This window comes from Ranitomeya imitator, chromosome 2, assembly GCF_032444005.1.
Source record: "Ranitomeya imitator isolate aRanImi1 chromosome 2, aRanImi1.pri, whole genome shotgun sequence".
NCBI lineage: Eukaryota > Metazoa > Chordata > Amphibia > Anura > Dendrobatidae > Ranitomeya > Ranitomeya imitator.
Genome location: NC_091283.1, coordinates 739582165 through 739608372, shown reverse-complemented (window position 1 = coordinate 739608372; position 26208 = coordinate 739582165). Strand labels below are relative to the sequence as shown.

Sequence of the window (26208 nt, the reverse complement as noted above, 5' to 3'; positions counted from 1 at the left end):
ATTAATATGTTTTTTATGCTATCCTGACCCTTAAAAGACATTTTTGGCAACACCACCCCTTTAAAAAAGATGACAATTATACTGTTACTAAGCTGTCTGCATACAGAACAGTAAAGGCTTCAATGCAATATAGAGTAGAGATCTGGTCTGCTTGGGGTGTTTTTATTAAGCTTAATATCTATTTATTTCTAATACTTTTTTTCTGATGAGAAAACTCATTGTAGAAACAGAAATTGATGCATCTGTGTCCACCTTATCATCTAAAGTCTAATATACATCTACTTTATACTATCCAGTTCTAAGTTGATTCTTCATAATTTTACATTTTACTTTCTGCTGTATTGTGTGGCTTTGTGTAAAAATTAGCATGAAATGAATTATGATAGTAATAGATAAGGTGTAGCACTCCAACGCATGCAATTGTCTCTGCCGTGCTATACGCATGTTATAGTTGCATTATTTTGTGTGTACATGGTGATTAGATTGACAATGATATAGGCAAAATTCACTGATCACATTGACACTGATTACAGGTGAAATTCACGGACCCTTTGCACTGAATGTGCCTTTTCACATGTCCCATTGTTTTGGGTGCCATTACCTGCAAAATAAACAGAGGCACAAATATCACCCATGTGCTGTCCGTATTTTTCCTTAATTGTCAGAAGATGCAACTGATTGTAAAAACTGACATGCTGATCAAAATTGGGTTCGGCAACGCAAAAAAAAATCACAGACCACTTTTCACATATGATGAAAAAACCTGATGTCTGAAACCGGACTAAAGTTGATTAGGAAACCTCATTAGTCATCTGTGTAATATGTATTTTCTCAACTTTTAAATTTGCACTGAGGTTTTTGAAAACTGTACTTTTGGTATTGCCAAAAAATGTGCGTGCTAAATGTAAGGTAGACAGCGATGGTTCTCTGAAAAACGTCATTTTAGCCTTGATAGTAGACTGGTCAACTAAAAGCAAGGAACTGTACAAATCCATTAAATCCCATTGTTCTGTAGAATTTGTCACTGTGTTATTGCCAGCATAACGTCAGGCTCATGCAGATTTGGCGATAGCTGCAGGCCTGTCAAGTCTTCGTTAATTGGAGCTAATTAGTGCTCTTAGTACAGCTAATCCCGTCACCTGCATTACATTAGTTTAAGTTGATAAACAGTTTTTTCACAGAGAACAGACCAGTCTTTTTTCATTTCAGTTTTTTATGTAATGAATACAAGGAATAGGTCACAAGACGTCATGCCAGAAGTCCAGTGACTTGGGGTCACATCTGTATCACAGATTTCTATGTTGTATGTCCTTGGCAAGGCTTGTGCCACACAAGAGTCAACTAATATGCAACAGTTTAATGTACATGATGCATGCCAACATCGGCTCTGTCTCTATGAAGCTCACCTATCTTTTCTTTCTACTTCTCTTAACTTTTACAATCCTACATGGGGCTGTGTCTGATGTAAATGATCCAGGGATTAAAGGGTCATCCTGGAGAGAAGGTGAGTCAGCTCCGCTTTTCCACAAAATACCCTCTAACCACATGTTTAGCCATCTGGAAAGTGTTTATGTGGAGCAAAAACAACCAAATGACTCCTCTTTTGAGTTTCTGCTTCTCTACTTCCATGTCTGTAGATAAAAGACTCTGCTGCACATAATGACTCCCATGCTAAGCACCGAGCTATTTAGGATTAATGACAACACTTAATGCTTGGTACCACCACACCAACTTGGCGCTAGCGACCACATGGCCAAACCTTTGCCTGTGTTGAAATTACAGCCTCATAAACACCCACAGAAGTGATGAAAACGTTATACTGACCAGAAATCCTCACCACAAAGGCCATGTGTATGTGTGTGGCTGCTCTATTAAACTGGAGACACTTTCTTACTGGACCTCAATAAAGACGGCTCAGCACTTTGTGAAAACGCTCTAAATGTATGCCTTTCTCACATCTAAGCTAAAAAAAACAAGCAAGTATTGTACAACCTGTTGACAACAATGAGTCAACACAGTCATATCTACTATATAAAGCTGAATGTGTGTGTGTGTGTATGTATGTGTGTATGTCCGGGATTGGCATCTGCACCGTCGCAGCTACAGCCACAAAATTTTGCACAGTCACACGTCTGGACCCCGAGAGCGTCATAGGCTATGTTGTGAGGCAAAATTTTAACCCCGCGCGTTCCAATTCACCAAACAATTTTGCCCCTATCTACATAATGGGGAAAAAAGTGAAAGGAAAAGTGTTGGAGGCATCACAGCTACAGCCACAAAATTTTGCACAGTCACACGTCTGGACCCTGAGAGCATCATAGGCTATGTTGTGAGGTGGAAATTTAACCCCGCGCTTTTCAATTCACCAAATAATTTTGCCCCTATCTACATAATGGGGAAAAGTGAAAGGAAAAGTGAAGAAGGGGGACTTAAAGAATGAGAGCGATGGCGCCAAAGAGTATATACCGTACAGTTGCTAAGGTGGGGCCCCGACATGGGATACTCACCACACACGGGGATATGAACACACACAAAATGCGCCACACACTACCACGTGCTTGAACACATATACCACCCTCAGCACACATTTCACCACACATACACCAACCTCGCCACATAAAAGTCAAAACACAAAAGTCTCCGCTCAAAACTCGCCACGCGCAAAACTCGCCACATGCAATAACTAGGCTCACGCAAAACTCGCCACAAGTGCAAAACTCACCTCATGGAAAACTCACCACACGCAAAACTTGCACACGCGGAAAAATTGCCACATGCACAAAAGTTGCAACACATGCAAAAGTTGCCTCACACAAAACTTGCACATACTCAAAAGGCACCACACATAAAACTCGCCACGCGCAAAACTCGCCATGTGCAAAACTTGCTGCACACAACTTGCTACACTAACCTGTCACATGCAACTTGACACACAAAAAGTTGCTACACGCATGTTGCCACACAAAACTCATCCCACAAAAGTCGCTACATGCATGTCGCCACACGCAACTCAACACACACAACTTGACAAACAAAACTCGCCCTAAAACACACACAAGTCTGGTATTATCTTCAAAAATGAAAATCTGATTAATAAGCAGACAAACTACAAGAGCAACAAATGTACCATATAGGAAATACGGCAGCTGTCAGTCACATGACCTGTCTATTATGTGTATGTGTGAGCTAATATATACTGCCAGGGGGAGGGCTTCCTGTTGGCTGGGAATTTATCAGGCTGCCAATTTAGCTTACAAATACTGAAGTAAAAATACTGAGCAAATAACGTGTGAACGAGGTCTAATACAGGAGGAGATGACACACAGGTATATACTATATACAGGGGAGATGACACACAGATATATACTATATACAGGAGAGATGACATACAAGTATATACTATATAGTGGAGGAGATGACATACAGGTACATATATATACAGGAGGAGATGACATACACGTATATACTATATACAGGAGCAGATGACCTACAGGTATATACTATATACAGGAGGAGATGACATACAGGTATATGCTATATATAGAAGATGACATACAGGTATGTACTATATATGAGGAGATGACATACAGGTATATGCTATATACAGGGGAGATGACACACAGGTATATACTATATACAGGAGGAGATGATATACAGGTATATACTATATATAGAAGGAGATGACATACAGGTATATACTATATATGAGGAGATGACATACAGGTATATGCTATATATAGGGGAGATGACACACAGCAGGTATATACTGTATACAGGGGAGATGACATACAGGTATATACTATATACAGCAGATGACATACAGGTGTATACTATATATAAGGGAGATGATAAACATGTATATACTGAGGTGAAAATGAGAGGTGTGAGTGCAAAATGAGAGGAGTGAGGGAAAATAGTGGAGTGATCAGAAAATGACAGATGTGAGGTCGAAATGACAAGTGTTAGGGGGGAATGAGAGGAGTGAGGGGGAAAATAAGGAGTGAGGGGGGAAATAAGGAGTGAGGGGGGAAATAAGGAGTGAGAGAGAAAATAAGGAGTGAGGGGGAAAATAAGGAGTGAGGGGGAAAATAAGGAGTGAGGGGGAAAATGAGAGATGTGAGGGGGAAAATGAAAGATGTGATTGGGAAAATGAGAGGCGTGATGGGAAAATAAGAGAAGTGTGGTGCTATAACTAACCACAGATATTTACTATGCCCAGGCAACGCCGGGCTCTTCAGCTAGTTTTACATAAAAGCCAATGAGAATCATGAAAAAAATGTTTTCAGTGTTTTGTAAGAGTTTTTATCTAAAAAAAAAGCACTAATGTTTTATTACTTGCTCAATGTATTTAAAAAAAATTGGAAATTCCACACAAAAAACCCACTCACAATGATGGTGGCAATTGATGACTGACTACACATCCATGACCATATTTCTATTTTCATGAAAACATCTTAGTATTATGATACAGCAATCTCTCCAGTTAGGACATCATATCTTACCCAATTGCATCATCCCGACTTCCTGGAAAGAAAAGTTATTTTGGAGAAAGCAACCTATCCCAGGCCACTCTTTTACTGGCATTGATGAATCTAAAGGTACCGTCACACTAAGCGACGCTGCAGCGATACCGACAACGATCCGGATCGCTGCAGCGTCGCTGTTTGGTCGCTGGAGAGCTGTCACACAGACCGCTCTCCAGCGACCAACGATCCCGAGGTCCCCGGTAACCAGGGTAAACATCGGGTAACTAAGCGCAGGGCCGCGCTTAGTAACCCGATGTTTACCCTGGTTACCAGCGTAAAAAAACAAACAGTACATACTTACATTCAGCTGTCTGTCCCTTGCCGTCTGGTTCCTGCCTTGACTGCTGGCCGTAAAGTGAAAGCAGAGCACAGCCACAGCGGTGAGTCACCGCTGTGTGACTCACCGCTGTGCTGTGCTTTCACTTTCACTTTGCGGCCAGCAGTCAGTGCAGGGACCAGACGGCAAGGGACAGACAGCTGAATGTAAGTATGTACTGTTTGTTTTTTTACGCTGGTAACCAGGGTAAACAGCGGGTTACTAAGCGCGGCCCTGCGCTTAGTTACCCGATGTTTACCCTGGTTACCAGTGAAGACATCGCTGAATCGGTGTCACACACACCGATTCAGCGATGTCTGCGGGGAGTCCAGCGACGAAATAAAGTTCTGGACTTTCTTCCCCGACCAGCGATCTCCCAGCAGGGGCCTGATCGCTGCTGCCTGTCACACTGGACGATATCGCTAGCGAGGACGCTGCAACGTCACGGATCGCTAGCGATATCGTCTAGTGTGACAGTACCTTTACTGAATACTAACACATTTAGGAAATGGAAAACAGTCTACAAACATGTAAATGTTTTTTGGTTTTCAACGAAAAGTCTTGGCTTAAAGTAGTTGTACAGCTACATTTTCCCACAACCAGATATGGCTCTGTCTAAAGTCACATCCTCACTTGGACAACGACTAGGCCTATAATTTGATTTTTAGATATAACGGAAACAATAATTACCGCATTTAAAATAGATTGACTTATTTGAGGGAATATGGCTGGCAGGAACAAGCTACATCTTGTGTCGTTCAAGAAGAAGACTGGGAACAACCAAGGTATGACAAATTAAGTAACATAATGTAGTGCTATTTTCTAAGCTGGTAAATTTACTTAGATTCAGATATATGGTGCTGAAAGACAGGTCAAGTGGATTCAATTTTCACAAGATACTCTTGCTTTTCAACAGAACTTTCCAAAGTGTATGCAAACTCCAACAACTGTATTTTACTATAAAATGTATTTAGGAATCAATTACAAACCCAGGCAACTAATAAAATACCCAATAAAAAAAAAGAAATAGTGCTCAGTAGGGATCGGAGAACATATTTGCAGGACTCCAGTCCATCAGAGAGGTCAGTGATCTGTGCCTGCTGGATGAGAGGCCTGCATATCTCCTTGCCTCCTGGCATTCCCAACTCTTCTTTTGATGGCCCTACATCATCATTGCCCAGTTAATCAAAAGAAGAGCAGGAAATGCCAGGAGATAAGGAGGTTTGCAGATCTCCAGTCCAGCACTCACAGAATACTGACCTGGCCATGGACATGTGAATACCAGATCTAGTGTACATTGATTGGTCAACAGCTCTTTCAAGTGACTTTTGACACTATCAAAAGACTTATTTTGCAAACAATTGTATTCTCTTCCTATCACTTTTAAACTCTTCTTTCAAAACTCAAATCGAATATTTATGAAATTGTACAAAGTTGTAAAATATCACTTATATTTCCCTTTGCATATATGCTATAGTTTAAAACATCCTGCAGGGCAATATGGAGATACTTATCAGTTACATTTGCCTCTGTCAACAGTGGGGCTCACAATCTAATATCTCTGTCTTGGAAATAAACAATAGAACTAATCTAATAGATAATTAGCTTAACAGCATTTTTTTTTTGTGAATGAGAGATAACTTGAGTACCAGAAGGTACCCTGCACAAATTGGTGGAGAATATACAAACTCCTTGCAAATACAATAGCAATTGAGTAGCACACAAAAAAATGAAATAAAAGTATGTTATATTTAAGAAATCCTAAAGTATTTAAATGTGTTTTTTTCATGCAACATGCTGAAAAAGAACTGTGTGAAGGAAACCTTAAAGGGGTATTCTAGTTAACAGTATGCAGTGTGAAGTTAAAAGTCCTCAATATATGCAGCACTTTTAAAAAGTTTTAGGAAAGTGTGAAAAGTGCTTTAAGAAATATGTTAATAGGTTATTTTTATAAATTAACAAAACGCAAAGTCCATGAACAAAAGAGAAATTTACATGAAATAAATATTTGATTTGACCACCCTTTGCCTTCAAATCAGCATCATTTCTTCTTTGTACTCTTTACTTGCACAGTTGTGAGTTTTTGAAGGAACTCGGCTGGGAGATTTTTCAAAACATCTTGGAGAAGTAACCTTAGATTGCTTGTAAATATCCTTCTGTCTCTTCTTGTAATCCTACATGGATTAGATGATGTAGAGATCAGTGCTCTGTAGGGGCCCATATCATCACTTATAAAAGTGTTTGTTCGTTACATTGAAGATATTTCCTAATGATATTGGCTGTATGTTTAGGATTGATGTCCTGCTTCAGAATTAGTTGGAGCCAATCAGACAGGACCCTCATGGCATTGTATGATAAATAAATATCTGCCTCTATTTCTCAGCATTGAGGATACCATTAATCCAGACTAATCCCCAACTCCATTTGTTGAAATGCAGCCCCGAACTTGCAAAAATCCCCCATGCTTCATTGTTACCTACAAACACTTAAGGTACCTTCACACTGAGCGACTTAACAACGATATCGCTAGCGATCCATGACGTTGCAGCGTCCTGGATAGCGATATCGCTGTGTTTGACACGCAGCAGCGATCTGGATCCTGCTGTGACATCGTTGGTTGGAGCAGAAAGGCCAGAACCTTATGTCGTCGCTGGATTTCCTGCAGACATCGCTGAATCGGCGTGTGTGACTCCGATTCAGCGATGTTTTCACTGGTAACCAGGGTAAACATCGGGTTACTAAGCGCAGGGCCGCGCTTAGTAACCCTATGTTTACCCTGGTTACCAGTGTAAATGAAAAAAAAACACTACATACTTACATTCCGGTTTCTGTCCCCCGGCGCTCTGCTTCCCTGCACTGTCAGCGCCGGCCGGCCATAAAGCACAGCGGTAAGGCACCGCTCTGCTTTACGGCCGGCCGCGCTGACACAGTGCAGGAAGCAGAGCGCCGGGGGACAGACACCGGAATGTAAGTATGCAGTGTTTGGTTTTTTTTACATTTACACTGGTAACCAGGGTAAACATCGGGTTACTAAGCGCGGCCCTGCGCTTAGTAACCCGATGTTTACCCTGGTTACCAGGTGACTTCGCATAGTTGGTCGCTGGAGAGCTGTCTGTGTGACAGCTCTCCAGCGACCACACAGCGTCGCTGCAGTGATTGGCATCGTTGTCTAGATCGCTGCAGCGTCACTAAATGTGACGGTACCTTTATTTGTTGTATCGCTCTCCAGCCCTTTGATGACAAACTCCCTTCTGTTAGGCTAGGTTCACATTGCGTTAATGCAGTCTGTTTAGCGCATAGGCTAACGGACTGCGTTAACGCAATTGCCAAAAAGGGATCGCGTTATGCGATCACGCTAGCGCAGATGCTCTATCTGCGCTAGTGGGAATGGACCCCAAAACGCTGCAAGCAGCGTTCGAGGGTCCGTCACAAAATAACGGCACATCACTAACGCATGCCAATAATGGCATGCGTTAGCGATGCGCTACATAATTGCGGGCAATGGGTGCACTAACGGATCCATTACATAGCGTTAGTGCCGCTATGAAACGGATTCCGTCAGCAGACACTCACTAACGCAATGTGAACCTAGCCTTATAGCCAAATATATCAAACTTTGACTCATCAGTCCAGAATACCTGTTGTCAGTTTTCTGCTCCCAGGTTTTTATATTTTCATGCATAGTCGAGTCACTTGGCCATGTTTTCGCCATGGCCATGGAAGGTTTTGGACTAAATTCTTCCATGAACACCAATTCTCTAAGCAGTAGATGTGTGTAGCTGTGTCCGACTGGTTGCTGCCAGTTCTGAGCTGATGGCACTGCTGGACATCTTCTGATTTCATCTTTCATCTGTGGTAGTAAGTCTCTTTGGCAGCCCACTGAGCCACACTTCTAGGTGTCATCAATGTTAATAAATTCATGCAAATACTTATCCATCATGCAATACCATTGGGGAGACATTTGAATGGCTCCAAATGTATTCTACAGCAGGACAATGACCCCAAACATATAGCTAATGCCTTTTGAGAACTATCTTTGATGTAACAAAGAACAAAAAGTTCTGAGAGATTATATGGCCCTCACAGTTACTTGATCTCAACATCATCAAGTCTGTGAGATTATAAGACAAAAAAAATGTATTTAAATAACCCTACATCCACAGAAGATCTGTGGTTAGTTTTCTGAAATATTTGAAGCAACTTTCCTGCCGAGTTCCTTCAAAAACTGTGTACAAACATAGCTTGAATAATTGATGCTTTTTTGAAGGCAAAGGGTGCAAACACCTGCCTAAAGCCAAGGAAATGCAGTGGGTAAAGAACAGCCTGGAGAAAATAATAGAGGTCAGCTATGAATGATGGGAACTGTAGCCTGCGACTGACATGGGCAACTTTTGACGTCAAGCTCACGCTTCCTGCACCATGGAGGACCATATAGGGAACAGGCTGTTCATAAAAATTTAATTATACCGAGCCCAGTATCACTACAAGATATGAAAACACAGACATTCGACTTATGTGTAGTTTAAACCTAGATCTAAAAGAAAGTAGTGATCCGTGTAATAAGTAATGTAAATGAAAATTGCATAAAAGATAAACCGGCTTATTCTAAAGCCAAATAAGCTTGTGCCTTGGGTGTATTTCAGATCCACAAATATAATCAGCCTAAGCCACAAAAAACTGACATGAGTTGTTATTGCTTACACGTAAATCAAAAGCAGTATGGTTTGTCTTAGACAATAAATCTGTGAAACCACATCCTGGTGATGTCGTCCCCCTGTCCGTCCATCGAATGCTTTGCTTCATATACAGATAGCTCTGTTTTCAGTCTTCTAAGTGCCAGAATGAAAATGTATGAGAGATTACAGATGTGACCCTTGTCATTGACTGCCATTGAGCAAGCATTAGCTTACATCCCATGGAAATACTGTCAGATGTTCTGATTGACTGTGATCGTTTGTATTGTGCACATGTTGCCTCAGGGTCTATGAAAGAATCGGCTTTCTCTGCTAGTTGTGCACCGTCACCCAATCATACAGACATTTCATGAGATGCTCTACAAACCTTCTGGGGCTTCTTCCATAGGTGTGCAGATAAATGCTATAGCACATGATAAGGCTTATTGGTAGTATGAAAGTCAATTCTTGCCAGAAGAACATCATTAAAAGGATCTAATACTCAAAGTCAAGCTGCTCCAAGAAATTGGCCATCATCAGCCAATATAGACACACATAGCACAATATATGAATAGTCTATTAAAGTGTTGCAACTTTGTGGCAGATTCCTATTTAGTAAGTAATTGAGAATATCTCTCATGCTCTATAGCAGTCTACTGATAGGTGCGAACAGCAAGGCTAAGGAATTTTAGCTTTACTGTACGATCTCTCAGACTTGTAAATAGACCACATCCGTAATATTGGAAATAATATATGGAAATCTCTAATTATGCAAATATTTACTTATTACTTTAGGCTTATTAAATGCTGTATAAAACCCAACCTTCTCACACCCCCAAAAAATTACATCTAGATGCAAAGTTAGCACTGCTTTTGTCTCCATCGGGTGATTAGAATCATATGGACACATTTTGGCATCGGGAGTTTTCTGGTGCATACGTCAAACAGACACTGGAAAAAGCAATGTGCATAGACCCTAATCTCCTCTAAGGATAGAAAGGATTTGCAAACTTACAGTTAGAGAGGTTTTCCCATAAACAGCATTTATGATCTATCCAGAGGACAGGTGATAAGTGTATGATTGCTGGGGGTCTAACAAATGGGCCCCCCAGCAATCCCGAGAATGAGTGTACCAGAGTCTCCTGTGTGAGTGGAGCAGCTGTGTACACGTGCGTTCACCATGTGTGGGATGGAGAGGTCAGCTGTCAGTAGATAGTGAATGGAGGGTTACATGTTCATTGCAATTCAGTTCAATGAGAACTTGGACCCTGTTCTCAAGATCCATGGAGATCCCAACTGTCAGACGCCCCTGTGATAATACATGTATCTCCTTTCCCGTAGATAAATCATAAATGTTTGGAAGGAACCCCCTTCAAAAGTGATGAAATGTCTTGATAGAGGTTTTACTAATTGCACATTGCGTGACAGGCTGATATTGGATGTCTAGGAAGCATTAATGGAAAGTTCTAATATCTTTGCTTTGTTATTTTGTTTCTATTCTAATATTTCTTCCCTTCTTTTCAAACTATACACGAAGCTTTTCACTTTGTGCAGTCATTTAGACTCCAACCTTTTCTGTCCTCTTTCTCTTGACTGCTCCTCTGTGTTGTCTGACCCTTACTCTTTCTGTCTGCTGTCTCTCTGCAGGGAGATCCAGGAGAACCGGGCATGTCTGTTATAGGACCCCGTGGCCCTCCTGTAAGTTTCTAGGTTCTGTAAGGCAACACTGTACTAAGAAATAATACCAGCTTAGAGCGTTCTCATTTACAATTTTATCCTTTACTTGTTTCATTTTCATGGTGTTCTGTAGATATTGTAACCACAATATATAATCAATTTGCTTTTACGTCCATTATTCCCTATTCAGTAGCACTTGCTGATGGTACTGGCACAATATACAAATGTGCCATTAGAAATAAATCATTAAAGGGGCTGTCCAGATGTTTAGATTAAATTAAGTATTGATGGCCTCTCTTTAAAATAGATCATTAATATCAGATCTGTTGGGATCTGCTCTGAACGCCGTGTAGTGGCCATTCTTTTCTACTGAAGCTCATCTTCCATTCAAGTAAATGGGAGCTGAGCTATAGTATTACACTTATGCAAAAATTACCAGGGCATCATGATTCCAATATTCAATTAGGATGTACTCCTTTTTACATGAAGGTGAATGAAACAGCTTATGGCAAAATGTATCTTTATTAATAATAATAATCTTTTATATGTTCTTAAAGGGCTTCTGTCACCAGGTTTTTACTACTCCATCTGAGAGCAGCATAATGTAGAGACTGAGACCCTGATTCCAGCAATGTGTCACTTATTGAGCTGTTTGCTATCATTTTGATAAAATGACAGGTTTTCTGCTGCAGACTTAGCAGTTATCTGACTGTAGAGCTCTGTGTAACTCCACCCACAGCACTGATTGGCAGCATCTACAGTGTAATCAGTGGTGGGGGCGGAGTTATGCAGAGCTAATGGAGGGCTACATGGCAGCAGGTTTTCTAGTCCTCTAGTGATTATCTCCTGCAAATAATGTAGTAATTTTAGCAAAACTACATCAAAAAGCCCAGTAAGTGACACATCGCTAGAATCACAGTCTCTGCTTCTACATTATGCTGTGCTCTCATTAGGTGGCAAAAAAATGGTAACAGAATCCCTTTAATTGTGCAGATGCATTGATCTATACATGTCATGCTTATCAAAGAGCTCCAATAATGGAATTAAGATAGTAGAAGGCAAAATGTTAGCAAAAAAAAAAAATATCTTCTCTGTCTTATGGTAAATTGAAAACATCAATCATTTTGCTGAAACAATCAAACATTAATGTCATAATTGAATCATAAGTCTCCGATATCCAGTCTATATGGGTTTTGCATGTGTGGTAATACAAAATGATAGCAAAAATAATAGTTTAATCTCTTCCTTTCCATTCTTTAGGGCTGCAGAGTTAAATCGTTATTAGTGATGAGCAAATATACTCGTTACTCGAGATTTCTCAAGCATGCTCAGGTGTCCTCCGAGTATTTTTAGTGCTCGGAAATTTAGTTTTCCTCGCCTCAGCTGAATGATTTACATCTGTTAGCCAGCATAAGTACATGTGGGGATTCCCTAGCAACCAGGCAACCCCCACATGAACTTATGCTGGCTAACAGATGTAAATCATTCAGCTGAGGCGAGGAAAACTAAATTTCCGAGCACTAAAAATACTCGGAGGACACCTGAGCATGCTTGAGAAATCTCGAGTAACGAGTATATTTGCTCATCACTAATCGTTATATTTCCCCTGAACTGTAAATTTAGCATTGGAGATAAGGGAACATTTTTGGACCTGGACACCAGAATTATGCGTGCATGGAGTGGGGGAGAACTGACATGATGGCATTTTTTGATGTTGTGAATACAAAACAGTATCCACATTAATGGTCACCAGTGATGAGCGAGCGTGTTCAGATAAGGTGTTATCAGAGCCTGCTCGGGTGCTAACCAAGTGTCTTCGGCGTGCCTGAACAATATGTTCGAGTCCCCTCATCTGCATGTCTTACGGCCGATCAGCAGCCACTACACATGCATGGATTGCCTGTTTGTTAGGCAATCCCCACAGTCGCAAGATAAGAAGTCACGCGTAGTGTTGAGCATTCCGATACCGCAAGTATCGGGTATCGGCCGATATTTGCGGTATCGGAATTCCGATACCGAGTTCCGATATTTTTTGCGATATCTAGAATCGGTATCGGGATGAAGATTGATGTGTAAAATAAAGAATAAAAATAAAAAATATTGATATACTCACCCTCGGACGCGCCCTGGTTGTAACTGCTGCAACCGCCATGCTTCTGTTCCTAAGAATAAGCGCGTGAAGGACCTTCGATGACGTCGTGGCTTGTGATTGGTCGCGTGAGCGGTCACATGAGCAGTCACGCGACCAATCCTCTCCTTCAGACCCTGGGAACCATAGAGGATACCTTCCGATATTTGTGTCCCATTGACTTGTATTGGTATCGGATATCGGTATCGGCGATATCCGATATTTTTCGGATATCGGCCGAAACCATCCAATACCGATACTTTCAAATATCAGACGGTATTGCTCAACACGCGGACTCATACATATTTTTCAGAACCGCCGAAGACACTCGATTAGCACCTGAACGTGCATGGATAACACCTTATCCGAACACGTTCGCTCATCACTAATGGTCACATCTGAATGGTGACTAGCTAGTTTGGAGAATTGGTGTTGGATTCAGGTAGGACCCATCCTGTGTCTCTCAGACAAGGCTCAGGTGCCAGACTGTAGGACAGGGTGACATTGGTATACAGCAGCTAAAGACTTTGGGCTTTTTAGTAGCTAATGGCGAGGAACAAATGAGATTCCACATCCCAACATGCAATATAAGGACTTACACACTTTTTATTTTTCCCTTAGGAGAAAGTGTAATTTTAGACTTAGAACCTTAATCACACATAGGAAAGGGACTTATATATAATGCTTAAAGTAGTCTTCCTTAAAAAAAAAAAATCTTGATTTAACTTGAAATCACAAAATATGCTTTTCATAATTGGATCAGGCTGTGCTTTTTGGAGATGTGACAGAAAATACAACTGCCTCAAGGGCAAGACACAAGACCATTAAGACATTAGCTAGCAGACCGGTGTGAATAATGCTTGTATTGTGAAGGCTAGGCAGCAAATCCCAGAGGATGTCTCCACACTTTCAGGCCTGTTACTGAAGCTTCTGTGCAGTTGAAGCAGAGGACAATCAGTTGTTCGGTACTTTATTAAGACATGTACTTTCTACCTAAGCAGGAAAATAGGAACATTTTACAGCTCTTGGCCTGTTTCCTCCTTTGCTGTTGGTCTTGCAAACCTGATCATTTGGTATATTTTGTCTAGGAATCATTAGGTCTTTATTTATTATGTGGTTTATATCATTTTTTTTGTAGAATAGAAATTATATTGGCAGTAAAAGAAGATTTATTTGTTGCTTTTGGCTGCGGGCCAGCTAGGACCAGAAGCTATTCATTTCATCCTGATATCACTATGTGCTCAGGGTTGTAAATGCAGTAGGATACGTGACACATAGTAAATATATCACATTTAAATAGGCCGTCATATTTGATTACATGAGTGAATGAATATAGTTTTCTGAGATTTTTATCATTTACTGTTTGCAGGAGTATTTCCTTGTCCAAAAATCGTTAGTCAAACAAGTCTAAAATAATCTACCTCCAAATATGAAATAATGCTTTCATTAAAACGCTGAAAGGAACAAGCGCTCTGTGACTAGAAGCCTTCTTTATCACAACATGAAACTTATAAAGAACAGTTTTCCCAGAGGAGCATTGCGGCTTTAAGTCTCCTCATCTCGACATGCTTAACATGTCACTCTCCGCAAGAAGAAACGATACTTCTTGGATCCCGGTCAGACGCCTCTCACTCAGCCAAACCAGATCTCCACTTTGCACTGATGAGGGGCAGTACTCCTAAACACAGTGTCTGCAAATTGAGATTCTGGTTTGGTTTTTATTCTAAGTCATGTGACAAGGCTCGGTAAAGGGTCAACATTGACTGTTAGGATTGCTACTTCCAATAAGTGGCACTAGAGTTCTAGTCCTCTTTCTCTCTGAAAAGATAATTTTCATAAAGAACAGTTAATATTCTGTCCAGATTTTTTTCTCATAATTCTCATGAACACACAAACATTGATATTCATACATATACTGTATACACATACATATACACATAAACATATATACATTAATATACAAGAGTATTGAGCGAGGTCACGCCCACTAGACGGGTGCTACCCGGGAGTACGCATATTGCATACCTGTCCGCCGTTTCCAGAGCAGACAACGGTGAATTCTCGCAGCGCACTCTGCCTGAGTTGGAAGGATTCACATTTTCATTTTCAACCGGAAACCACTTTAATCTTTTATGTCAGAGTCAGGAAAGAAAGCAAAATCTCTACTGCTTTACTGGGTGTTCCCATGACTTGTCAAACACAAATCTCAGTCATATGGACGGTGAAAATAGAAGACAGACATAAATATCTTTACTGCAAAACATTTACGGGTTTTTTTCTATGAGGCTAACAACTTACTGGTAGTAAATGCTAACTATCTGCCCTAACATGAATTTTTTCCAGTTCAGGCAGTGATTTTCTTGAGCTCATGTCAACACATCAGCTCTTTCTCATCTGCGTTGCTCTGTCAATGGTGTGTCACTGCTGATATCATGCTGATTAACAGCCGATTCCTGACAATTAAGTAGCGGGGAGCTGGCTGTCAATTTGCATGACGTTGACAGTGACACCCCATTGACGGAACAGAGTGGAAGAGTAGAAACTGCACTCTAGATGTGACATAACCGGAAGGGGGATAATTATTCGCTGCTCTGTGCCAGAAGAGATTGTTGTAGGGCAAAACAGGCAGGTAGTTAGCAGTTACTTCCCAGTAAGTTCTTAGCCTAATAGCAAATAAAAATCCAAAATCCTGGATAACCCCTTTAATGACACTCATTTTAAATGCCCTCTTGGGGAATTATAAGGTAATAAAAGCATTACTGCGCATGTGCCGGTGCACTATGTTCCGGAAGTATTTCTCTGTGTTCCGGGATATAGTGCGCCAGTGCATGCGCAGTAATGCTTTTCAGCTTTGCCCGCAGATGGGCAAAAAGCATACTGTACGTGCGCGGGACAAGATTGCATTGCGCACGAGCAAACTATGGAGGACACCTACTCCAATTCCGGAAAAAATTACAGACAGCGGGGAAGGATGGGGTGGAGGAAAAAAGAAGAAACACCTCCCATTCAGACCGAAAACAGGGTATTTACATAGCCCGCCAAATTCAGGTGACAGAATCACTTTAAGATCTGGCTTTGACTAGGCTACTCCAAAACCTCCATCCCAGTCTCAAATCACTGACAGACTGGTTTTGCTCAAGAATATCCCTGTATTTCACACCATTCTTCTTTCCTTTCGACTTGGACAATTTTTCCTGTCCGTTCTGCTGAAAAATATCCCCACAGCATGATGCTGCCATCACAATTTTTCACTGTGGGGATGGTGTTCTTGGGGTAATGAGCTGTGACATAGCGTTTACTTTGTTGGACAAAAAGTTCAATTTTGGTCTCATCTGACCACAGCACCTAACTCCATAAATTAGGGAATCTCCCACATGTCTTTTGGCTAACTCAAAATGAGCCTTACAGTTTTTGTGTGTAAGTAAAGGTTTTTTCTGCCCATTCTTCCATCAAGGCCACCTCCATGGAGGTTATGGCTTATTGTGGTCATATGGACAGATACTCCAGTCTCTGCAGATCCTTCAGGGTTACCTTTGGTCTGTGTGCTGCCTCTATAATAAATGACCTCTTTGCCCGGCCTGAAAGTTTTGGTGGGCAGCCCTCTCTTGACAGGTTTGTTATGGTACCATGCTCATTCTATTTGATGATAATGGATTTGATGGTGCTCTGGGAATATCTGAGATTGGGATGTTATTTTATAACCCAACCCTAATTGTCCTTCTCAACAACTTTGTTCCTGACTTGTTTGGAAATCTCCTTGGTCATCATGATGTTGTTTGGTTAGTGGTGCCTCTTGCATAATGGTGTTGCAGCCTCTGTGGCATTTTAGAAAAGGTAAAGTGTATATACTGACAGACCATGCAACACTTAGATTGCACCCAAATGGACTTCCTTTCCCTAAGCATTGTTACTTATGAAGGTAATTGCTTGCACCAGAAATGTTTAGGGACATCATAGCAAAAGAGGTGAATGAATATGCACATGCCAAATATTAGTTATTTGATCCCATACATTTAACTTATGCTATATATTTTCTCTTCACTTGACCAACTTAGACTATTTAGTGCTGATGCATCACACACAAATCAAATTGCAAAAATATTTAAACACAGGTTGTAATATAACAAAATAGGTAAAAAGGCAAGGGGGTGGATACTTTCACAAGCCACTGTATGTACAGTATGTTACATTGATAGCTAATTCAATATAGGTTGCCTGAGGTACTCAGTAACAGGATATTCTGTGCTCTACTTATAGTTGAGCGACCCTTCTAAGAAAACGGGATTGTCCCAAGCTGAAATTTGTGATATGGCCTCTGTTAATATTCAGTCACAAAAACACAACGTGGAGACTATGGTTACAAATGAGAGATCAAATGATATATTGTTTATCACAAACAGACATTCATGGACTTAACGTATAGCTAAGGGGTACATATATTCAAGTTAGCAGTATACAAATTAGCATTAGCATTTTCTAGCTTGGCACACGTATCATGATGCCGCAAGATATCTTGATAATGAAAACTGTAGTCTGACATAATTAATGACTTGTGCTATGGATTTCTCCATTAACAGGGTTGTCTGGTGAAAACCACAGGACAGATAACAGATTATTGATTTGTTGGTGTCCCACTGCTTAGACCTGCACAGATCGGCAGAATAACACCCTATTAGAGTAGAGCAACTGTGGTATGCTAGATCGCCGATCTATTCCTTCCATTTGGGGTTGCACCATGCTCGGCCTTTTCTGGCTGGCCCATAGGGAGTCAAAGGATCTGAGGTCAGGCATGCACACTGCTACTCCATTCTAACAGAGATAGAAGTTCCCCATCAGGGATAAAACTTTCACATTCGGCTAATTGGTGCAGGTCCCAGCAGTCTGGATCACTCCGATCAATAATTTATCACCCATCGTATGGATACTTATTTTCACCGAACTACCCCTTTAAGCCATTTTTTGGTAATATGGCTGAAAAAGTTGAAATAATGCATTTAAAGGTAGGCAAGACAGGTCATGTCTGAAGGCACAATATCTCCACAGAGCTTGGTGTTCAAATGGACATAATGACTGCTGCCTAGACAGAAGGATCACCTTCCCCCAAGATTTCATCTTGGACCTTTTGTCTTGAATTCATTATTTAATAGCAGCTAATTCATGACAAATGAGTCTGATGAGGGGTAATAACAGAACAGTATAAACAGCTAGCTTCCAAATGAGTGTAGCTCCATTTATGTGAGCGATTAGCTTGTCCTCTCCATGGGTGACATGAACAGTGTTTACTGCAGCTCATGAAGTAATAACAAGAGTAACAATAATAAATGCATTAGACAAGTAATCAGGACAATGGCGTTCCTAATAAATATTGTAGAGATTGTTTACTCTCTTCTTTTATGCACAGAAAGTGATTACAATGTAAACTATTCCAGTTGTTAATTACCACAATAATATGTATAACTAGATGGCAGCCCGATTCTAAAGAATCGGGAGTCTAGAATCCATATATACTTTATTTATTCAAATGTAAGAATAATACAATTAATAAATAATAGTAAGAAAGAACAAAAATAATAGGCAGTATATGGCGAAAACACCAAACAAAAGTTCAAAATTGGTGTGAAAATGTCACTGAACCACTTCACAACTAAATATATATAGTTTTGGTAAATGGTATTATCATTTTTTTGCCGAAATTCGGCAGGAGCTTGAAGAGCAACGTCACTGGGCCCGCCTCCACGCAGTAGAAACTTGCTGTGAGGTAAAAATTCAAAAATCACACCAAAATGGCGGGCGGAGTGTGTCACAGTACGGCACGTTTCTGATTGGTCGCTCGCAGCAGGCGGCAACCAATCAGACACTGGACACTGTTGACGTCACTTATCTCCGGACATTAGCTCTGGACATTAGCTCCGGACATTAGCTTCGGACAAAGCCACGGAAGTTGGCACAAATTGCAGGAAGTAGTATTCTAGGCAATTATATATTAGATGTCACTGATGCTAACAGGATAATAAAGAAAAGGGGCTTTCCATCTTGGATATTTGTGGCTTATCTACAGAATGTGCCATGAATGTCTGATGGCTGTACATCTGAAACCCAAAATGTATCTCGAGAATGGTGTCCTGTTTTGTGCCACCAGGAATGAAAAGGTGGCAATACAAGCATGGCTCTATTCACATTTAGAAATTCTATAGGAAATAACAAGTAGTAGACCAAAACAAAAGGTTAGAATTGTGGTGGGTATTCAGTCGGGAAGCCCAGACATTTCCCTGATCAAGGATAACATTGCTTCTCCAGACTCTAGATTAGGCTAGATTGCTGCTGTATCTGCAGTCCTCGTCTTCTTTTAAAGCCAAAAATCTTGGTTGAGATATAGCCATCTAGCCCATGCTCTCGTAGGAAGTAGTGGAGCCGCATATCGTTTCTGTTCTTACTTAACCATTAGCGATCAGAGGTACAGTATTATGCTGTGTCTTCACCTTAGCAGAAGACTGCTGGAGCTGTCAATCAGGAACAGAGGGAGGGATTGGGAAGGGTTTGTAGCCCAGAAACCAGTACACTTTCCTGGTTAACGAATGACCAGTGGCAATGTGTCAGCTCATGATGAATGATTCAAATCTTGTTATTTCTGTTATCCTAAAAGTACGATTGGCAGCAACATAAATAGGAATAAACTTGATTCCTCGGGAACTATTTAAATGGATTGTCCAGTACTTTTATATTGATTGCCAATCTTTAATATACAGTGGGGGGAATGAGTATTTGATCCCTTGCTGATTTTGCAAGTTTGCACACTGACAAAAACATGAACAGTCTATCATTTTAAGGGTAGGTTAATTTTAACATTGAGAGATAGAATGTCAAAAATAAAATCCAGAAAATCACATTGTATAAATTATATCAGTTTATTTGCATTTTGCAGTGAGAAATAAGTACTGCTCCTACAGACCAGTTAGACGCTCCTAATCAGCTCGTTACCTGCAGTAAAGACTGCTGTCTTAGGCTACATTCAGACAAATGTTGTGCGCCGCTGCGTCGGCGACGCAACGCACGACGCACGCAAAAACGCGGCAAAACGCACGCAAAAACGCTGCGTTTTGCGATGCGTGCGTCGTTTTTTGCTGAAAATCGGACGCAAGAAAAATGCAACTTGTTGCGTTTTCTTGGTCCAACGCTTGCGGCAAAAAAGACGCATGCGTCGCCAAACGCAACAAACAAAAACGCATGCGTCCCCCGTGTTAAACATAGGGGCGCATGACGCGTGCGTCGCCCGACGCTAACCCGACGCACACTAGCACAACGCTAGTCTGAACGTAGAGTTACATAGTCACCTTTATAAAAGACCCCTGTCCACGGACTCAATTAATCAGTCAGACTCTAAATTGGAATTAGATTTACATGCAATGGATTTAGAAGTTAAGTATATTTTGATGTCAATTCTCCAAAATGTTGAACCTGTGCTTTAATTAGACACATCTTACAGTGCTTTAATACAACTGAATCAGAGGCAATCTAATATCTCATTTCTATTAACAGGGCCAGCCAGGAACGCGAGGTTTTCCAGGATTCCCCGTAAGTCACCACTGAAGCCAGAATCAATATAATTAACGAGCAGGCAAACATTTCTGTTTGTGGTCGATATTTGATGTGTTATAATATCAGGGACAGGAATCTTACAGTATAAATGCATTTCATGTGACATCTCTGTGCTAGGTAAATATGGTAAGGTATTGGCGCAAAGCTGGAAAAACTACCGTACTTTTTATGACCATGGCCACCTATCGAATGCTTGCTGATGTTTTCTAACCATGAACAACACTGTGATCCATATATATTCATTCCCAATTCTACATAACCCCATTGTGGATTTTATTGATTCCTTGCCTTTATTGCATGGTTGCATTGAAAAAGTGAAGGGAATAAACATTGGTGTGATTAGAACATGCTTTGCAAAATCACATTGGTGTGATTAACTTTCTATCTTAATGTGCACATTTTCATTGAGCATGATGACAGTTTTATTTACTGGACAAGTAACAGAATTCCTTTTGTGGCACTTGGATGTTTTTCAAATGTTTATGTATTAGATTCATTGATTGATCCATGTGCTTATTTATTATGATTTCTTTGATTATTTCAACCTTCACTTTGCATTAAATGCGTTGTCCAGAATAGGCTTAGGTCACAGTTCACACTAAGTTTTTGTCATAAAGATGAATTCTAGTTTTTTTTTACAGCATTCTGCACAACTCATATATTATTACAACAGAACACAGTCCCGTATCTTTGCCGGATACCTATACCTACTGTATATAAGGCAAATTCGGCATAAGTAGACCTGTATGCTGCTTTTCACAATGTAACTCAGTGACAATCCAATGAAACGTTAATCAGTAGAACATGCTGTTATTTACAGTATGAAGAAAAAAAAAACGTATACTTACGCACTAGGTGTAAATCTAGCCTCAGAAAAATAGATTTCTCCTTTTATGTAAAGACAGCACCTTTCCTTGTTGGTTGTGTGCAGACATCTCCAAAGGGGCAAAAATAGCATTATTTCTGAAAATAGCAAACATTTTTAGTAATTTCGTACAACCCCGTAAAATGAAATATTTTAAAACTGTCATCATTTAACCTCAGTGGGAATGTGATTGCTATATGGTTGTCAGGCTGTAAGTAAATGGTTGTTTTTGGTTTAATATACTGTATTAATCCTTATGTGACATCTTCTGGGTACACATCTCAGCTCCCTTCTATATGGTGCGTAAATGGTGAGACCTGTACGTGTTCATATTTATCTTTTATTTGTATTTCAGGGCCCGATAGGATTAGACGGCAAGTCTGTAAGTGTCTTAATTGCTTAGTCAGTATATGTAGAATATGATACTAGTCATTTGTGGTAGCAATGGTCTTAGCTTGTGGGAAATCTTTTTACCAAACTTCCCACCCTTCTACAGTAACTTTTATGATGGAACTATACCCCCAAGGTTATTGCTGCAAGTATTGAGTATCCAAAAAATGTCACTTGGACAGTGGGGTCACTTAGTGGGCATGAAATTCCACTCCAGAATTAGCACCATGAGTGTGGCATCGTGTGTTCTCTAGGATGTTTGTTCAGAACAATTCTAGTTATTTTACATTGCAGCTTCTGAACCTTTTGCACGGCTGCCTCCAAGCTGATCTCATCGTGCGGCATGATATGCGGTGCACTAATACTTGTAGCATCCAAACTCTTGACGCTTTGCATGAAGTACGACATGGTGCATGCAAAAGTGAAACATTTCCACTGACACCACCTGGGAAACCGGCCGCTCGGTCCTAATCAATATTTACTGCCCTACTTCTGATGTTAACAAACCATTTTATACCTTTCTGCAGCTCTCTGCTATAAGTTGTCACTCCGTAAATAAGCTGCATAACTCAGTCCTAATAACTCAAGTGACAAGGTCAGAGAGAGCGAGCCCACAGGACGCCAATTGTACTCTACCCAAATGAGTGAGGTTAAAATAAACAAACGGATTATTACTTGCTATACCACCCGGTGACTTTCAGAATTGCAGAACATCATAATGTCATCTCAGTGGAAGATCTTTAAGTTACATGTATTTGGAATTGTAAATGTAGCTGTCGTGACGGGTTATGTTACACCAACATATTTCACTGTGACCATATTACTCATGTTATGTTCTTCACATTATAGGGTCATCCTGGACAAAAAGGGGAAAAAGGTGATATGGTAAGTCTATAAAAGGACTGAAACTGTATATACTCTCAGTGGTCCCTCAAGTTATAATATTCCCTCGTTCCTAATAAGAACATTGCATCTTAAAATTATTGTAGTTTGTGAACACAACTCATTGGAGTATGGAGAAATACATAAAAATTAAAGCATAAAGAGAAAGTCCTTACATGTAAAAGCCAGAAAAAGTTCCTGGGAGCTGTAAATCAGTTTTGTGTTGATAGGAGTATCAGGGATTCTTACAGATCTCTACATACAAATTGCCAACTAACGCTATGGCCAGATGGCCATATATTCTCTCATCCAGCAGAAATTGGCTGATGCAAAGGACACTCTGATCAAACTCTGATCAGTGTCAGCATAGAGTGATCTGATTTTCTCAGACAAGAGATTCAGAGCACACTGAGACGAGATAATGGAGAACACAATTTCTTCATCTTCTCCATTGTGCGAGTCTTCGGAAATTGTCATCCGAGTGCAGTTTAATGATTGCCACGCATCCATATACTTGAATGGCTGATTACTATCTGATTTCAAAGTGAAATTGCAACATGCTGCTATTTTTTTCCGCTAATTCTGTCAGTGAAAAAGTCATGCATCAGCACTGCCCGATTGAATAATAATGGTCTGAGTTTTATCCGCTAAAAAGTCAGATGGTACTCAACCAATGTATGCGCTGGTGTGGACGAGCTCTAAAAGTAAAATAGACCCTCAAATGGTGTCGAAATGGTTGGTTCATTCTGCTATGGCTGGTTTGGACAATACAATATACACTCCTCAACAATGAAATTGCAACACCAAGAAGGAAAAGTCGTGGATTTATAGAAGTCACAGGATAGACATGATGATAATAGATAATACAAATGATATTATAATTATGAAAAAATGGAAACCAATGTTTTAGATCATCTCAATGTACTCAGTAATGAGCATGAAAATAACATGCAGAAATCCCCGAATTTACAGTCTTGACTACTATCAATGTGGTCATTAAAGGGAAGCGGTCACCCCCAAAAATGAAGGTGAGCTAAGCCCACCAGCATCAGGGGCTTATCTACAGCATTCCGTAATGCTGTAGATAAGCCTCTGATGTATCCTTAAAGATGAGAAAAAGAGGTTAGATTATACTCACCCAAGGGGGCGGCCTCGGTCCGGTTCTGGTCCGATGGGCGTTGCGGTCCGGTCCAGGGCCTCCATTCTTCTTACAATGATGTTGTCATCTTGTCTTCAGGCTGAGGCTCCGGCGCAGGCGTACTTTGTCTGCCCTGTAAGAGGGCAGAGCAAAGTACTGCAGTGCGCAGGTGCTGGGCCTCTCTGACCTTTCCCGGCACCTGCGCACTGCAGTACTTTGCTCTGCCCTCAACAGGGCAGGCAAAGTATGCCTGCGCCGGAGCCACAGCATGAATACAAGAAGAGGACATCATCATATGAAGATGGGAGGTCCCAGACCGGACCGCAACGCCCATCGGACCAGAACCGGACCAAGACCACCCCCCTGGGTGAGTATAATCTAACCTCTTTTTCTCATCTTTCAGGATACATCAGGGGCTTATCTACAGCTTTACAGAATGCTGTAGAAAAGCCCGTGATGCTGGTGGGCTTAGCTCACCTTCGATTTGAGGGGTGACAGATTCCCTTTAAAGTGGACCAACATTCCACAGGCCACAATCAATAATCTGATCAACCCTATGTGAAGGAGATGTGTTGCACTGCGTGAGGCAATTGTTGGTCACACCAGATACTGACTGGTGTTCTGATCCCTGGACACCACCAATACTGCAACAATTCACATTTCAGAGAGGTGTTTTACTTTATTTTGGCCAGCCTAAAGGTACCTTCACACTCAGCGACACTGCAGCGATACCGACAACGATGTCGATCGCTGCAGTGTCGCTGTTTGGTCGCTGGAGAGCTGTCACACAGACAGCTCTCCAGCGACCAACGATCCCGAGGTCCCCGGGTAACCAGGGTAAACATCGGGTTACTAAGCGCAGGGCCGCGCTTAGTAACCCGATGTTTACCCTGGTTACCAGCGTAAAAGTAAAAAAAACAAACACTACATACTTACCTACCGCTGTCTGTCCCCGGCGCTGTGCTTCTCTGCACTCCTCCTGCACTGGCTGTGAGCACATCGGCCGGAAAGCAGAGCGGTGACGTCACCGCTCTGCTTTCCGGCTGACCGACGCTTACAGCCAGTACAGGAGGAGTGCAGAGAAGCAGAGCGCCGGGGACAGACAGCGGTAGGTAAGTATGTAGTGTTTGTTTTTTTTACTTTTACGCTGGTAACCAGGGTAAACATCGGGTTACTAAGCGCGGCCCTGCACTTAGTGACCCGATGTTTATCATGGTTACCAGTGAAGACATCGCTGGATCGGTGTCACACATGCCGATCCAGCGATGTCTGCAGGGAGTCCAGCGACGAAATAAAGTTCTGGACTTTCCTCAGCGACCAACGATCTCCCAGCAGGGGCCTGATCGTTGGTCGCTGTCACATAGAACGATTTCCTTAACGATATCGTTGCTACGTCACAAAAAGCAACGATATCGTTAACAATATCGTTATGTGTGAAGGTACCTTAAGGCACACCTGTGCAATAATCATGCTGTCTAATCAGCATCTTGATATGACACTCTTGTGAGGTGGATGGATTATCTCAGCAAAGGAGAAGTGCTCACTAACACAGATTTAGACAAATTTGTTGACGTGACATCCCAGGAAGCAGAAGAATCATCACCATGAGTGGTCCACAACCACACTGATCAGAGAGAGTGTGGCAGAGCAGAATAGGCAGATAATTAGCAATTACCTGTTAGTACAGGTAAATAACAGTACTGTACATACAGTGGGGCAAAAAAGTATTTAGTCAGTCAGCAATAGTGCAAGTTCCACCACTTAAAAAGATGAGAGGCGTCTGTAATTTACATCATAGGTAGACCTCAACTATGGGAGTCAAACTGAGAAAAAAAAATCCAGAAAATCACATTGTCTGTTTTTTTAACATTTTTTTTGCATTTTATGGTGGAAAATAAGTATTTGGTCAGAAACAAACAATCAAGATTTCTGGCTCTCACAGACCTGTAACTTCTTCTTTAAGAGTCTCCTCTTTCCTCCACTCATTACCTGTAGTAATGACACCTGTTTAAACTTG

The 26208-nt window shown here is 41.1% G+C and overlaps 1 protein-coding gene across 7 annotated transcripts in view; it reads left to right on the top strand.

Moving 5' to 3' along the window:
* The window catches only part of COL13A1 (collagen type XIII alpha 1 chain), a 428454-nt gene that overhangs the window by 216730 nt on the left and 185516 nt on the right, over positions 1-26208 (top strand). For 5 of the 7 annotated variants that reach the window (XM_069753227.1, XM_069753223.1, XM_069753226.1 and 2 more), the window contains exons 5-7: positions 20857-20892; positions 22137-22163; positions 23021-23056. In XM_069753227.1, coding sequence (XP_069609328.1) covers positions 20857-20892; positions 22137-22163; positions 23021-23056 — 99 coding nt within the window. Of the gene's footprint in view, positions 1-735; positions 1505-11162; positions 11214-20856; positions 20893-22136; positions 22164-23020; positions 23057-26208 lie in introns of those variants that run through there. The other 2 variants (XM_069753230.1, XM_069753224.1) reach the window with 2 other exon arrangements.